Raw genomic sequence first — 18,261 nt, forward strand, 5'->3', positions numbered from 1 at the left:
TTAACTACTTTCCATCAGGTAGCACGCTTTTATCTTTATCGTCAGGTTCAAATATAAAAAAAACGTCTCTTTTTCTGTATTACGAACATACATATATTATCCTACTGACGTAGGGTATCTATGATTACGAATGTTTACAAAAGAAGTCAACGAACTTCAAAATGAAGTCGATCAACATACAAACTAAACGAAGATGTAGTGAAACTACTTGTATTATAATTAAGTGCACTCTTCGTGGATATTAAATGAAATATTCATAAATGCAAAGCTCTGGCAAATACTGTATAATTTTGTGTTTTGAAAAATATAAAAATAAATAACAAAGATAGTTTTTAGAAAATTGATTTTGACTATTAAACTTTCTTAGCTCTGTTATTAAAATTTCTGGAAATTCTGTAGTGTCATAGATCTGTTTATATACCATTTTGAGTCTAAAAAATATAGTATTATTGACTCAGTTGTTGTACGTATATTTTTTATCATTGGAATATTTTTGAGATAATCCGGACATTAGGTTTGATATCTATAGGCCGTAGTGGTGGCCGTAATGATCTTTACCATGAAGTGGAATGTGAGTTTTCTATTGCGAAAAAAAAATCAATGAAGGTTAAGTCAATGCTTGTTTAATTTAGCAATTTACTTTCAATCTGATCGTTTTACAGGCGCTTGTATTGAGTGGTAATGAATGGTTTATTTACGTGTTCGCAGTAGGCTGCCGAGGTGCCGATAACAAGACGCCCAGTAATTTATTGCTCTTTTATACATATCCCATTTCTTTGTTTTCTTGTTTACAGGGCTTGCTTTTAATTTGTTTGTTTGGACTTTCTAAAACAAAAGCCATATCCAGTGAATTATACGTTTTCTCGTCTCTGTGGGCCTACCTTTATCTGTTATCTGTATATTTGCTTTGTTACAAAAGTTATTATGCTATAGTAGCTACTAATCGCTAGTTAGAAAGAGCACATTACGATTCATGCCTGCAATCCTTTTTATGTCTGATGAAAACGCCTCTGCTATGTTTTAAAACCGTAAAAGGTCTGACAACCATTATCCAATCTCCAAAATATGAAAATGGGCATAACTTTGAGCCACGAAAGGCCACTATAGATTTTATACGTAGATGAAATATGAAATTTCATGTCTATAGAAATTTTTGATGTGTGTCAAATTTTTCATTTCATACTTCGATTCAACTTTTCTAAAGCTTACGTCATTGTGTCTCCATTCAATATCTGCCGGTCAGAAGAGCACTCGTACATTCATTACCATTTCTCGGGTTCAGGAAGGCCGTTATAAAATTATTCGGTATTATTGGAAAGATGCGCTGGTTTTCCGGGTTTACTCAAAAGGTCCTTTTGTTATGCCCTTTACAATGTGTTCTTTTAGAAGAATATTTCATCTTTTAAAATTGATTTTTGTACCCATGATATGTATTAGGATTTATGTTGAAGTAATTCTTCTCAATTTTGTTTTTTAATTCAATGCAATTCCAGTGAAAATGTGTAGTACTTTGTTAATAAGAACAAAGTCAAATAAGTTATCTTGGAATTCAGACTGTTGGTGACATGACATCTGGTGAAATGTGCAATTTGTACTTTTAACATGTATATGTCCACGGTGACTGATACTCGTATACAAATAAATCATGTATCCTAGTTGGGATAAAAATCATATAAAATTAAAGTACCTATTCGAGGTAAGAGAAAAATGACATAGAACCTTATCTAGCGATCTTAAGGGTATGAACATGATGGGCGACATAACTCACAGGGGCTTCCCCGTCACTATGATGGGGACGTAATGGGGAAAATAAATTATTGCACCCATTTTGGACAGGGGTTGAAAATACTTGGTCGCTGCAAATTTTTTGTTGTGTTTGCAAATAAAAAGTATGATTTACGGATAAGACTTGAAATTGAATATGGGTTTAACGTTTATGATAAAGGGCGTGATAGAAAAAGTTTTACGTTTTAAGTTTTGAAGGTGGTAGAACCCTTTGTGGTTCGACTCCGGCGGCACCACCGCCACACCTATTTCTACCTAATAACAGCAGTGTTAGGCGCTGCTGTGTTCCGGTTTGAAGGGTGTGGTAAGTGAGATAGACTTTTCCGAGGCGTTCCAGCTTAGTCCTCAGGGGTAGCGGCGCATCTGTGGCCGACCTCAGGTAGGAATATCTAATCCTATCTGGGGTTGATTACAGATGTCCATGGGTGGCAGTAGCCACTTACCATCAGGTGGACTGCATGCTCGTCTGCTACTCTCATATTATAAAAAAAAAAAAAGTTTTTTACGTATTTATTTACACGAAAATTAAATTCTCTAAATTCTCTCTATACATTAGGAACCTTTCGTTTAAGTGTAAAAAAATTGAAGTGTGGATGGCCTAGTTTGTGACCGTTTTGAACATATAACGATTTTTAATCGCATATTAAATTCTTATGATGCAAAACTCCTGCTTTATTTTATCCTGGTAAGAAATCGTTATATTACAGCCACGTTACGTTAATAATACGCTATGCATGCATGTTTGGGTATGCATATAATTACTTATAACATACTACATAGTTTCAGTTTTATTTACGAACCACACAGACACAATAAGTGTCATAATAATATTGCTTTTATCATTTGATAAATTTTAATTTTATATCTTGAGCACTTTAAGTTCCGAACTTCTCACCCTTGGCCGGGGTTGTCGATTTAAAACAATCGGGCTGTCGATAATTGGCTCGCGGCGCGGTTCGAAGCTCCCTACAATTACCGTCTACGACTGAATGCTTGCTACGAATAGGGGTGTAACTGAAGGCATTTCGGTAAAGCTATTATTATACAAGTTTGCTTGTAGCGTTTATTTTGAAAAAATGGTGCTAGCGGGTCCTTATTACCAAGCGTCAATGTCTCAAAAGTTAAGGACTTTTAGTATATACATAAAAGTTGTGTGTTTTATTACATTAAAAAAACAATTATGTTGTCACCATACGGTGGATCTTTGTCCTTTTGTTTGAGGATAAAACTCCACCACTTTACATACTGCCTCACAATTGTAAAGGGTTAAAAAAATGTTGTTACAATTGTTTTAAAAACCTCTCTATTTTAGTTTGTCTGTATATTTATTCACAGAACACTTTGGGACTGCCGGAAACAGGGGGATTTAAAAAGGATCTATAAAATCCTTTTTGATGTGTATGCAATTGCGATCTTGACTCGTAGCGATGCCTGGCATTTTGCTTTTGTACTGGCGGCAAGGTTTAGGCCGCTGGTGCACGAAAAACTGTAGGATTCAATGAAATATGGTACGTTTAACAGTTAGCTATAATTGTACATTTTAGTCAATATAACGAACAAAATTTAAGTATTTGCTAAAATATCCTATTTTGCGCACATTCGATACTTTCGTAAAATAAACTTATGTATGTCGTGATATTTTATATAGTCTGCATAAAAATGATGATCAGTCGTGTCAAAAATTAATTAAATACTAATTTAACTGGCAGAAGTTTTAAAATTCTGGTTCTTAAATTTATTATGGTTATAAAGTGACCTAAAGTTTTTTTTTAACATTATCTGACAAAATTTGCCACAAAGATATTTACTTACATAAAACACTGAAAACTCTACAAAGTGTGTGGTCATCCTTACGATTTCGGCCATCGTCGCGTTAATATAGATGGCGCTGCAGTCTAATAAAAATGCAAATAACTGGCGGCGCGGCCCGAGATAAACGAAACACTCTAATTAATGCGAGCGGCAGTTTACGAGTTTAGCCACCGCTCAGTTCTGTGTTCACATTCGTGTATCAGACTAGGATGACGTTCATATTCAGTCCTTGTAGACATCCGAGGAAGTCTCCGTATATTTTATATTGTTTGATAATATTAATAAAGAGAGAATTTACCTCAATTAAAGGTCATCAATTTATATATTCATATTCAGTGAATCACTGAATATTGTCTGAATTTATTTAATTTAATGTGTTATGCATCTGTTAACTCGTTGCAATATACTTTGTATTTTCTAATCTCCTGTGTGTGTTAAGCTACGTAGTATATTTTTGTTGTTACAACATTTTTAACCAATCACGCGAATCATTCTCGAAATCATCATCATCAACCCATTACTGTCCAGTGGGACAGCAGTGACTGGACACGGGTCTCCTCTCAGAATGAGAGGGATTAGGCCATAATCCACCGCGCTGGGCAAGTGCATATTGGTAGACTTCACATTCCTTTTGAAAAGTTTTTTTCTATTCTCGAAATAAATGCTGCTTAAATTACACATTTTAAAGGATACTTATTAATAATTTTATAGCATTGTTTGGTCACCCCACTCTTTTGCGTTCACGTTTAAAATACGAAACACTATTCAAGCTTAGTTGCGTTTAAAATGATACCCTGTAAAGTTACACGTGCAATTTCCAAGCTAACGTAACATCCCCATTACGCCGGTACAATTAGCCACCCCAATTACCCTCTCACGCTGCTCTCGTCACGCATGAAATTACACGCGACTTAACGTCTTGTCTGCGAAGCTTTTTATTATATCGTTATTTTAAATTAAACAAGATGATTGGCTTATGATCTATTTCGTGGCCGGTTTTTCGGTTTAATCGTCATCAACCCTTTATTGTCCCACTGTTGGGCACGGGTCTCCTCTCAGAATAAGCAGGATTAGGCCATAGTCCACTGCGCTGGCCAAGTGCGTGTTGCTTCACCGTTTTAAGCAACTGATAATTAATTTTAATATGTACAGCTCTTTGAAAAATCAGTGGTGCGTGCCTAGAACTTGAATCTCGGACCCCTCCTTAGAGAGGCAGAGTTTCTAAACCATTAGGCTCCCTTTTTCTTATAAACTACTCACTGCTTTAGGTTTAGTAGACGCAGCAAGTAGAGTTCGGTTTAGTAAAGACAACATATTTCTAGAAAAGCGTATCTGTAAGGACTAATATTGAGTTGGAGTTCTACTTCACAATGTGCAGTTCGAGATGAGAGCGCTATTTCAATAGGGACACTTAACCCAACGAACAAGCCAATAAGCCACGTTTGCATTATTATCTATGCAGTTTAGAACTATAAGCAAATAATTTGAGATCGAATAAAATTGTTGAAATTTTATCAATTAAAAATATTATGTTATAAAGGACTCTTATATTATTGTAATTCACGAATAATTTTGTAAAGTTTTTAATAACGATTGGCTTGTATCTTATTTCCAGTTTGCCGAATAACGTACGAGTAAATTATCACCAATAGGCCAATGAGCCAACCTGTAATTATCTCTTTAGTGTTAGATGTTTATGTACATTGTACATACGTGGTAAATATAATTATTTTTCTTTTCTGGCTCCTGTAGTTGTAATACAGGAGTCAAAATTTTAACAACTTAAAACATCATTTTTGTATTTACTAACTATTTACCTATGCAAGAAAAGTGTGTAAAGGGTCGCCATTTCGTCGCACGTGATCTTCGTTTAGTTCTACGAGCTCTTATTGGCATTATGGAGATTGGAGCGTGCGCTAACGGCCACAATAGCGCTGGCTCGATGACGGCTCCAATCTCGCGAATAGGCCAATAGGCCGATTCGCAATCTCGCCTGTAATCTGCTATTTGGCCTGTTATATGTGTTTTCTTTTTGAATTTGTCTATTTTTATTTACTTTTAATTGGTATGAAACCAACCATAGATGAAAGTAGCGATAAATGCTATTTACAAGTTACAAGAAGCATTGATGTATATTGAAACTAATATTTTGTTTATTTGTTACAGGTAATAGCGAAATGCTTTAACCTCTCCCCGACCGACCTCCTGAACAGAAGACTCAGTTGCAAATAAATAATGTGGTAAAGTATGTGCGGTAAAGCTTTGAAATTTCCAACGCATTACCATGCGTTTTTATCCTTATAAAAACGATTATTAATGTAATGAAAGTTTTTATTTATTCAACATAACAATATATACTCGAAAACATCGAGCGCGTTGTCATTTTTGCAGTCAAATGCCTCCAAATAACTAAATGATGATTTTAATATCTTTTCAAAAATACCATCAAAATTGTAATGCTTTAAAGAAACACTAAAAGTTGATACCTATCAGCAACTCCGCCAACTCGTCTCCCAGTGAAATATCTGGGAGCGCGTCATCCCCGACAAATGAGTCTTAGACGAGCGGGATGGAGTCATAAAAGCGGGAATTTGAACGTCCGTCCTAAAATATGGCCGCTACTCAGCTGTTATCCCAGAATATAATATATGTTGTATATTAATACACGTATGCATATAATTTAACGTACTCGTAGATTTGTATTTGCAAGATTTGGTAGTAATGATTAATACGAACAATTTAATTTAAATAAAACGCTTAGTAAGAAGTATTTGATTGGATTGCATTAGTTTAAGCATTAACCTCAAAATGTTAAGGAAAGTCAACTGCCAAATTCTACAAGTATATAAACATTACTATTGTATATCTTATGGAAGGATATAAAGTCCACTAAAATAATTGATTTTTCAATACATACTTGGTTTAATTTGATTTACAGTATCACTACCATTAATTAATATACAGAGCGGATGTTATTTCCTATGATAGACCGACCAGATGTCGATCTGTACTTTTTAAGTATGTTTTCTAAGCTTTACTGGAGACCTTGAGGGCAAATAGCCTCGTACCTCATACACATAGGTCTTTAGCCCTAGAACAGGTTTTCTCTAACCTGACTCTAACCTAGATGTTTTGCAGTTTTACATGTATTTACCTTGATATAATCAAGTGATTTTTTCATTTTGAGACGAAGCAGGTTAAAGCCAAAGTTACTTAAATATGATTCTTTAACTGTTTTCAAATGATTTAAGAGGAATGTTATCGAGAAATATATTCAAGTAGGCTTTCGATGTTTTTCTACACCGTTAAAGCAAAATTGTCAATAACTTCGAAAAATCCGAGATACGTATTCAAATACTGTATGTGGCCAATGCTATATTCCATTATATATAGCATTATTAGGCTTTGTTTACAGTCATGTTAACATTTTATTTAGAGGTTAATTGTACCCTAACCCTACTACTATACAACCGTAGCATATTTAGCTTTCCCAATTCCTTCACAGTTGGGTGGTTTTTCAGCCGCCAACTGTAGCTGCGTTAACGCAACGTTTCGGACTCTGTTATGCGTAATAATTCATAATCGGCGGACCGCCATAAATCGGGCACATCAGGCGGCTCGCACACAATGATGCCGATAAATCACGCCGCGCCGATATCAACTACATACATTACGAAAGGGAAATTTTAATTAAATCCACATATATTATGGACTTATATTGGTCATGGTCTATTTAAAAAACGGACGCCTTTGTTACTGTTTTTTTTATGTGACGTTGCCAGATATCATAATGAAATTTATACCAACAGAGTGGAATTTGGAGATTTGGGACAACATGTTTTGTAATTATAATAAAAAATCCTTTCTATGCTCAAATTGCTATGATTCACTGTTTCATTGGTGACATGGTTCCACACGAAGGCAAAAATACTACTTAACACCTAGAAAAAATACAGAAATGTAAACTCACTATGTACATATCACATGTGTTATGTGCCCGGCCACAGATCGAATCTGGAACTCAACGTGGCAGCTGGTGTGATGACCACTGCGTCATGCGTGTCCGCTCACCTCTAACAATACCTTATAAATAAATATTCTATAAATTTAGACTTAAACAGCATATAAGCTGTTATATTGTTTACACGATAGAAACCCAACATTCAATGTCAATCGTATTTAAAAGCCACATTGAGTGAAATGTCCCTTTAAACTGTCCGGTCAGAGTGTATATTTATTCATTAGGCTTATCGAGGGTCATCGCTCCCGCAAGTCTGGATTAGTCCAGCGGCTGACACCAGCTTAGCGGCGAGGCTTTGCTCACTATTTGATTAATTATTTTTTTTCCTTCAATTATATCTATTTCAATAAACATCATTTTTATCGGTCTTCATGTTTCCTTGATTTTTACTCAGAAAAATAATTTTATATGTTAAGTAAATTTGCTTACGTTCTGTATGCGCTGAACGCACACGAAGAAAAGCACAAACGTACTGAAATGAGAATGATTATTACACGTCTTCTGACCGATATAACACCGAACCTTATGCTTGGTAGACCTGCGACTAATTTGCCATATTATGAAATCTTCGTAGAAATAATAACGATATCTATCTATCTCGCTCTCTAACCCTAACTAACTATATAAATGTGTTTCAGGACGAAAAGGACGCATGAAGTCACGACTTCCAAAATCATTCCTAAAAAAGATACGCTTCAAAGGTATGACGTAGAGGGTTGTAGATGTGTGCGTTGTTTTGTTTTCTCCACTACTTTAGTGTCAATTCACAGCTGTATAATCTCCGGATAACACCGCATCTATGTAATTAAAAAAATCTACCTTGTAGTCAGTTTACACCGTTTTTTACTGATTTGGAGTTGGTGAAAGATTTCTGTGGTCGACAATCATCACTCAATAACAAATAAAATGCTAATTCGTTTTTACAATCAAATAATTGATAAATTAAGTAATAAAAAAAATGTGTGTTCCTAGTTGCGTGTCTTTAAAGAGAATAATTTACTGTTGCCCATCACGGAGCCGCAAATAAAATTGTAATACCAGTATTATGCTATTACAGAATAAAAAATATGTGATATGTTTTTGGGAGATGATACAGCTGTAGGATTTATTGTTTTTGTTTCTTAGTGTGAGTAGATGTGTGTGTTTGTCTTAGTTTCTGTTCTACCGTATGTAGTTGTAGTTAAAGAATACTCTAGATTTAAGATTAATGGTATATTTTACCTGATATTCTGTTGCTATTTAGCTCAAGTTGCTTATTCTAGTTACCTACACACTCATTTAATAGCTTTACTGTTTCAAGTTAAAACAAATATTTTACTGAATTTGAACGCCCATCCGAATATTGGCGAAAAAGTAAAGTGGCTTTCTCGTCAATATTTAAATATGCGCTTCAGCAAATTAAAATTTCAAGTTTTATATTACTGTATCAAGTTCTTACTTACTACTACTCACTACTCTCTCCATATTGTACTATACTACTCTCAACCATACTGTCCTATTAAAAATAATAGTGACCTAGGATTTGAACTGGCCTAGGCTTCGTCGTCGTCGATCTTCTGAATCTATTAATAGTATAAGTGTTTACGCTTCGATGGTGGCCTGAAAGCATCACCCCTATAATTTCATATTGCCTATTTGCCCGCAGGACACGGGTAAGATAAGAGACTTGACATAGGGATCTAGAGGGTACATCTATATTATATGCAGTGGTGTAAAAGTTTGAGGATAAAATCAAAAAGCACGGAATGGGTTACCAAATTCAGCATAACTATGCCATGCAAATTACTCGTATGTTTTCGTTGGCTATAAAATTAATTCAACCCGAAACCTTCGTGTGTGTGAATTGTGATGCATTTGGCTTATTTAATTCCCAAAAATTCCTACATCGGGTTTTGCAATGCCCACTCTCCTCACAGACACAAAGAAGGAATGTTGGTATTCCATCAGGTTTTCGTTTTCCAGAAACTTCATAAAACATCATTACCATTCCAATTTCACGGAAAGGTATTGAAAAGCGTTCACAAAAGAATACTGATAACGTTCGGATGATTGATAAACAGTATTTCGTCATAAATGTACTCGACGCAAAATAAATGTTGGGGCAATGACGTTTTTGCCTAGGGGGCCCTTTGTGTCAGTTGAATGAAGATATTTACATGGTCCAAAAGTTGACAGCGACATCTAACATGTTTTAAAGAAGTTATAAATTTGTTATTCTACGTCCACTGTTCTATTTGACAGACTGAATTACTGCTTCATTAATTGTTATTAAAATAATTCTAGTTTTTCTCTTTATAGTATTCAATTTTAAAGCTAATAAATCAATCATGTTGAGTGATAATCTTATTTAGGCTAATAAATATTTTTTTAGTTAGTCATATGTGCTGAGTTGCAAAAAGCAAACGATACAGGTATATAGATACATGCGATATATACCGATAATACCGATACCGATAGCGATCGAACCGGAAACCTCAGAACGGTAGTCGTTCCACCATTCACAAATTCGTGTGTTATTTCTTCCTCGCAGCATCTCTAAATGCTCTTTATCAGCTTGCTCTTCCAAAGTTTTCACCACAACTCGCCTCTCATTCCTGTTTAGGGTATTATTAAACATTCGCTCCCATTAGCGCCGCTCCGACTTCGCCCCGGTTTCCGCTCCATGGCACATCGTAATCGCTTCCGTTCAAGTGGATATGAAAATTCACTGAAATCTTTAGTAACCACCAAATAATTGGGAAAGCATTTGTGCTTTATAATGATGTTCGGTATTGCACGGTGTGGTAATGCAGAGATAGGTACTTTTACACGAGGCGTTGTAGCTTAATCCTGGATGCAGCAACCAAAGTAACTACTGAATATGTTTTTAATCATAATACATGTTACATTGTTAGTAAAATATTTTTGTAAATGTTCGCTTTTGAAATAAATTCCATATCAAAAATTCAATACTCCCAATTTACGAGAACTGTTATAACGAAAGTTTTTGTAGAACATTTTGTAAATTTTACCACACATTTTGCAAATAGAATCAACTTTTCAAATAAAACATCATAAGTCTATGAAATTGGCAAATAAAATTGATTGCAAATATTCACTTCAATTTTATTACTATCAATGAATTCTTTTGACTGCATATTATATTTACAAAAGCTATTGAACCGTTTGATTTGATAGTGCGTACAATAACATGATTTCGCTGTTCAAACATTTGTTCAGCGGTGGGCAAACATGCGTCCATACTTAGGTGGGATAAATAGAGCATGCATAACGAATATAGCGAAAGGGTTTGATTGTGATGTAGGGCTTGGTGCAAGCCATGAGAAAAACATTAACATTTACCTATGCTTCAAAAATATTCTGCATAGTATGCATGAGATTATTGTATTTGCGATGTAAATTTTGTAGTTTTTACCTCCCAAGGAAGAGGTTGTATGCAACAATTTACAACACTCAAAAAAAGAATTATTAAAATCGGTCCACTAACGGCGGAGTAATTCGTGTACATACATAAAAAAAAAAAAAAAGATACCGGCCGAATTGATAACCACCTTCTTTTTGAAGTCGGTTAAAAAATTTCAAACATGGATAAGATAATTTACAATATAAAGACTCTAATTTTCATGTTAATGTATTATTCGCTTTATTGACATTTTAGGATTAAAGGGGTGAACGATTATTTATCTAAACTTAGACTGCGGAAAAAAGTTCTACCGGTTTGTATGTAGTAAGTTTTATTACGTTCTATTTCAGATTTCACACATGGGCGCAAAACAATTACTATAAAGATCTGCCATATAATATCCGTACATTTTGAAGGAATAATATTCTATTACCCGAATTTAAATTATGGCAGGATGGCTTTTGGCTGCCAACTGGAGTTGTAAAGTACTTAACGAAATTTGTGACGTGGTGGCATTGCGGCGTGAATAGCAAAACGTGTGTACATTGATGGCGATATTTTTTGGAAACATGTTTTTTTGGAAAGTAACACGTGATTTTTGTAACCCTTATTAAAACGTTACTCGTTTTTTTGTAGAAATCGCGAAATTCATTAAATATAAGTTTCTATGTTATTGCATTTATTGTACATATTTTAATGAAAAATAAGAGCATTTCAATATGTCCGTCTGAATGTTCAAGTTTAATGAGTTAGGTAATTATTATTATTATGGTTTGATTAACATAATAAATGATAACAGTCCGAATTTTTATATTTTTATTGCACATTTAAATTACGATCCGGCGTCCAAATATGTTTCCAATTGATCGTATCTTAAAATATTTGTGGTAAGCAAGAATTTCTTGTAGCTTTTTGGGCTAAATATGTATTAATGTGCGACCTACATACACAATCTTATCCCAACGCTTAAAATAGTTGTAAACAACGATCCCGTAGTTTTTATAAGACAACGTCCCTATTTACGGTAGGGATGCTGACTAGAATTATGGGAGGGCATAATGGACGGGTCCCTGTGAACGATGGTCCATTATCAATAGCCCCCATAGATCGTCCGCAGCAAAGGGTTCAGTCAATAATGCCAAATTTTGTAAATGTGTTCCTTACATAAAACCCCTTAATAAATGTCTTTAGTAAGTTATCGCTAATCTATGAAGCGTGTCCAGCACAAAGGCTTATCTAGATCGTACATGATTAAGTAATACAGACGCGGTTGTACGCTGGATGGGTGACTGTCAGTGGCTAAATTTCATCAGTGCCTGGAGGGATACGTAAGGCTGTCGATCCCGTGTACAATTGGATTGGATTTACATTGGATCATAATCGTTTTACTTAGTCGGAGAACATATAGAGGGTTTGTTGAAATCTTACACGAGTTGACCACTAATACGTAAGTATGCTGCACTAATTCATATTGGAGCACCGTGATGGAGTAACTTCCAAGCCAGTTACAGTGCCCAGCGAACAAAACGAATTAAAGTCGATCATTAATTATTGCGTGGGCTTTATTGATCTTTTAATACCAGTCATATCCGCTTGCATACTTTATGATGGTAGTCATAAAAACTGTTTTAAATATTACAAGATCGTGCGAATAATCACGTATTGACTACACTACAGAAGTCACGCTATCTTGTTTGTTTATAAATATTGTGGTTAATTAAAATAGGTCTTCGCAGAATATTCTAGAAAAACTAAGTATGAGAGAGTATTCGATGGTATGTACAATTCACATTGTTCTTAATATGTTTGTTCCTGATTTCTATTTAAAAGTTGTCATGGGCTATATGAATTTAGTCAGGAATTCACATAAATATGTTTTTAACTAAACAAACTTTCAGTTCAGTTTTTAAATAAATTGGGAAAGAAATTCGAAATTATCAAGCCATGTCAGTTTAGAAATGTCACAATTATTCAGCGGAGTTCTTAATTTGTGATTTAATCAAATTGGGAGATAAATGTCAGGGAATCGTTTGGGTGAAACCTTTTGGAGGTAAATTAAGTTCCTCACAAAAGTTCATTTGCCGGGATTTCGCTTATCGACAAATTGAGGTCTAACAAATTGAATGTGATAAAAATTGTGTGTTTGTTCACCGGCTATGATTACTCAATGCCTTATATCTGTGTCATAATGGTAAAATATTTTTCTAGCATTAATTTTCTTAAAACGCGTCAAATACTCTACTGTACTTCATAAAGTTGTAAACTAATTAAACTTTTTATGATTTTAGCCAATACGCTGTTTTAATTTCTTTATTGTCGATATTTGATCCAGTTGCATGGATCGTGGTCACGATGAAACTCCGGTAGAGAGAAGAATCCGTTGACAAATAACAAACGTCTTGTTCGTTCTATATCACGACACAAAACTCAACCTATATGCGTAACGTATCGAACTTTCCTATGCCTTTGTCCTTATATTTCTTCTTTTCCTGAACTTTCTAAGAACAGTGGATAGCGTTGACATTCTGTACAGCCAATGGCAAAACTTTGGCAACTATTAAGCAGACGAATTTTCTACATAAGTCGTTGAAGAAGAGAAATAAATCGTTCAAATTTTAGTTGAATCACTGCCGGTTCACGCAGCACGGACGTCAATTTCCGATACTTCAGCTTAGTCACGAAAGATATTAAAGTCGCAGGTGCAACAAAACTGTCGTCATGCTTCGCCATAAAAATTTGAGACACGAGTCACTTTCCCGCAAGACTTCCACGGCATGATGATGTTCTTTTAACTTTCAGAATGATCAATTTGTCATATAATAATTGTCAATGTAAAATAGAATTCTGACAGCCACTTTCGGGATTGACGCTTCAAAGAATATACATAATATGTTTAGATTTGGATGCTGGATAAGGCGAGTAAGTCATATGATGTTTGTTTGTATTGGAACTGAATTCTCTTGATTTTGCTAGGATTCCCTCGATTACCTGCTTTATCTTCCTATTAAGTGAGGTCAAAACTACCAGTCCAGTAAGCAAATCCAATTCCTGCTGTAAAACGGCTTCTAAACTGCAAGGGCATTACAGACACAAATCTTTATTCCTTCGTTTCATCGTTCTCATGAAATATTCCGATTTTTAGATTCGTCAAAAAATGACGGTCATGCTTGGGTAGAAAAATTCGACGCACGCAAGCAATTTTTCAAGACAGTTTTCAAATGGATGACAAAGTTATCTCTTTAAACTCTCCAAGTTTCACATGTCTGCTAAAAAAGTTTAAGCTCGGAGCGGCGCTAAGTTTGATAGACTATTTACTGGGGGATTTTAAGTATGATAGAATTATTGATTTAGGTTTCCTTACGGTGTCGGTGCTGAGCGCCGCGGGCTCAAGTTGTGCGTCAAGTTTGGGAAGGTATCGAACTTTTACAAGAAAGCTTACGTTAGGCTTGTTTGATCGGTTTTTGGTGTCTGTTTTTGACAATCTTTAATTTTAGCGCTTCTTTGCCTTTGAAGTATTTTGGGAATCATATTATTCAGTAAATGGAAAATTTAATTTAATTATATTTCGTGTTAACGCATATTTTGTGTGTTCGAATTCATTGTTCTCGGTAGAGCAACGCTTGTTTGGTTGTTGCCCAAACTACTGTCAAGATTTCCTTTAATATCTATAATTCTATAGTATCTATACCCGGGATTATCTCGGATAAAACTAAGCTGATGTTGACGCAACATTCACTGGGAAGAGAAACTTTCCACGAAAATCACGTCTTTAAAATAAATAACATGGTAGTATATCTTCTTCCTCTTATATTTAAGAATCGCTTTTGTACTAATAAATGCCATTTACTTATAGAGACATTTTTCACAAAAAGAACACAAGTCAGTGAGGCCAAAATCTAAAAAAAATACAATAATAAAAAACATTTTAATATGCATTCACGTATAGCGCAATACTAATGAAAATTGTAAAACTGTCAGTTTGCTGATCAGCACGTCGCAAGTCGCGCTTCTAACTGGAGTTATTGCCGTCGGAACCCCCGCGGGAACCCCTCGCGGGAATCCGAGTGCCGCCCGCTCTACCTTCGAGGAAATGTGTATAGTTGCACAATCATTCGGGTTGCGCCAAAGATACCATAATGTATAGAATGGATATTTGAACGTAAGAAAATTGGTCATGTTATTATTGTTTTTTTTACATGTAATAGAATAGTTCTATATAAATAACAAATTCATATAAATTATATTACAATTGGCACAAGCAACAATTTGATTCCATTAAAAAATACAGGGTTGTGCAATTATAGAAGGCTCAGACATTTAATTTTCTTTACAATCTTCTTCTTCGCTATCAAATCATGAATGTCTAATTTACAATTAACTTCGCAATATAAAGTGTCTTGGGCCTTACACCAAACTCCGAAACCTTAGTTCCGACTCACATACAACATGGTTTCACTATTGTCCTAGCACTTTGATTTTATTTAAGTACGTGGTTATTCTAACCCAGCATTAGTCTGTGGAGGCCGCACAAGTTCTCGTAACGAAATTTAAAAACAATTCTCACGAGACGAAAGGACAATTTGTTTCGATGTGCACGAGATTGTTCGCGACTCCACTCCGCTGGATGTTCTGCTTGTTCACATCTTACTTAACACAACAGAACTAGTACAGACTACTTTGATCCAGTGAAAAATATCATATATTTCAGTGAGTATAATTTTAAAGTTTTAGTAAGCAATGAGATATTAGGAATAGAAAGGAGCTTATGAATCTTTCGCCCTAAAAATCTTTTGGTAATAGTCTTTATTGAAATCTGTCAGAAGTTGTGAGATTAGCGTGCAGACAGTCAAATAAGTTTTAAAGTAGTTTTTTATTGTTTGACGATTTGAAAATCTCCATATTGAATTCAGTAAACGCTAATTAATTTGAAATTACATTCGAACACTTTTATTTCTTTATATATTATCTATAGCATATTACAAGCAGTAATGATTTTTTTCACAAGCTGGTAATAAAAAGTTCATTTGCGAGTATTTTACGTCTAAATGAAAAGTCAGAGACAGGTGACATAGAATTAAAGGTCTTTCGCGTTAAAACGTTTTAAGAAAATCTCATTAATATTTCATTGAAAAATATTCGATGAATATTTGTTACAAAACCTCGCTAAAACGCTGTACGTTTAATTTTGAAGCCAGCCCTTTGAACCCTAAAGCGAGGCGTTGCTGGTTCAACGAGCAACGGAATCATAAGTCGAGGCCGCTCGTAGCCCACATCTATCTGGAGATATTGCAGTCGCACTGCAGGCCTACGGCAATATTGCATCGTTCCGCGAAATTTTATTTCAAAATCATACGACGTATTTGTAGGACGTGGTTCATATTTCGCTGTTTGTGATTGTAAATTTATCTTGTCTATATTGTATGCGTAGTCTATAAGATTATATAAAATTGAAGTGTATATGTGTGACTTCGAGATATTAATATATATTTGTTTGTCTTTCTACGGACTAATTATGAAAATCCATGAACTAATTTTGACGAAACAACTGATTTAAAAAACTTTTCATTAAGATACGCTACTCTATCCTTTTCTGGACAGAATCCTGTCAAAAACTTCTCAATAAAAAAGAAATAGACACCATACGCTATACGAACGAAACCAATTTTGCCTAACAAAACCGTTAGCAAAAACGTATTCCCACGTTGGGCGCCATTCCACAAAGCCCTTCAAATATTTCCCTGCGATAGTTTTATAACAGAAAAACTGAACTCGCCGCCTTATCCTATTTCCCCGGTACATTATTCCCGCTTTGCGTGCTTTTTTCACTTTGTTTCACTTAATACCGGAGGGTTGGCGGGATTGGGGGTGATATTTCATAATAAAGTACTCTGAGGCCGCGCTATTTGTTCAAAGTAGTGTTGGTTCAGACATTTGGACGATTTGTCGCACGGAGTGGCAAAACTGTTTGTCGGTCTGTTACGGAAAGTGGTTAATGCGATAAACTTGTGAGTAGTGAATCTACGAAGGCGGTAGACTCCGTCGCGGCTCGACTTAAATAACTACTGTTTTGCGCTGTTCTATTCTAGTTAAATGGTGTGGTAACAGATATGCATATACGAGGCATCCCAATTTAGTCCGCAAAGTTATCAGCGATACTATGATTGACCTAAACTAGGAATTTTATCCTACTTTAAGTTAATATTCGATGTCCATTGTCATCACCATTGTCATTACCATCATGTCAAGACCGCTAATTTCATTATTAACAGACTTCAAAAAGGAGGTGGTTATCAATTCGGCTGGTATCTTTTTTTTTATGTATGTACATGAATTACTCTGCCGTTAGTGGACCGATTTTAATATTTTTTTTATTGTATAGAGACGAGCTGGAAGTTGGTCCCATTTAAATATGGTTAGGATCTATCGATGGGTTCTGGAGAAAATGAGGGGAACTCCTCCACCCATGTAAATATAACAGCCATAACTTCGCCGTTTATGAACCTATTTTAATGCCTTTAATTTCGTGTGTGTACAATTGCTACAAGGTCCCATTTAAATATGATGAGGATCAGAGTGGGTTCTGGAGACAAAATATGTAACTCCTCAACCGATGAGAATAATTGAGTTTTATATGGTATTATATGGTATTATCTATATATATAAAAGCGAAAAGATACTCACGTTCAAAACGTATTAATCAAGGTTTTGACTAAACTACTGAAGCTAGAATCATGAAATTTTAAATATAGCTTCATTCTATAATGTAGATGCGCACTAAGAACGGATTTTTTGATATTCTATCGTTAAGGGGGTTAAATGGGGGTTGAAAGTTAGTATGAAAGTCCGTCAGTTTTAAAGCAAACTGGATGAAAATTGCTATTTAGCTTTCTTATTTAAAGTACTAAAAATCTAATCTAAGGGTTTTTTCAAAATCAACCCTAAAGGTGGTTAAATAGGGGTTGACAGCTTATTTTAAATTTTGCCATTTTGGAAGCTAGCACTATGAAAGTTAGCCATTGCTTTACTGGTTAGATATAAAAGAACTTTAGTTCTACCGTTTTTGGAAAATCAACCCCTATGTGGGTTAAATAAGGGTTGTAAGTTTGTATGGAATTCCCCCAGTTTTGATGTAAACTCTATGAAAATCAGTATTTGGGTTTTCGATTAAAAATACTTAAATACCTATTTCACAATTTTTGGAAAATCAACCCTTAAGTTGGTAAAATAAGGGTTGACAGCT

The 18,261-nt window shown here is 34.9% G+C and overlaps 1 protein-coding gene across 2 annotated transcripts in view; it reads left to right on the plus strand.

Annotated features, from left to right (window-relative positions):
* mgl (low-density lipoprotein receptor-related protein megalin) overlaps positions 1-18,261 on the plus strand; it is a 224,568-nt gene that overhangs the window by 147,014 nt on the left and 59,293 nt on the right. Inside the window, exon 2 of one of the 2 annotated variants that reach the window (XM_073091679.1) lies at positions 8,257-8,319. The exons of the other annotated variant lie outside the window; for it this stretch is intronic. Coding sequence (XP_072947780.1) covers positions 8,257-8,319 — 63 coding nt within the window. The remainder of the gene's footprint in view (positions 1-8,256; positions 8,320-18,261) is intronic. 2 annotated transcript variants of the gene reach the window in all.

The sequence above is a fragment of the Epargyreus clarus genome, unplaced genomic scaffold (assembly GCF_041222505.1).
Source record: "Epargyreus clarus isolate Ecla_fem2 unplaced genomic scaffold, WU_Ecla_fem_2.2 ptg000034l, whole genome shotgun sequence".
NCBI lineage: Eukaryota > Metazoa > Arthropoda > Insecta > Lepidoptera > Hesperiidae > Epargyreus > Epargyreus clarus.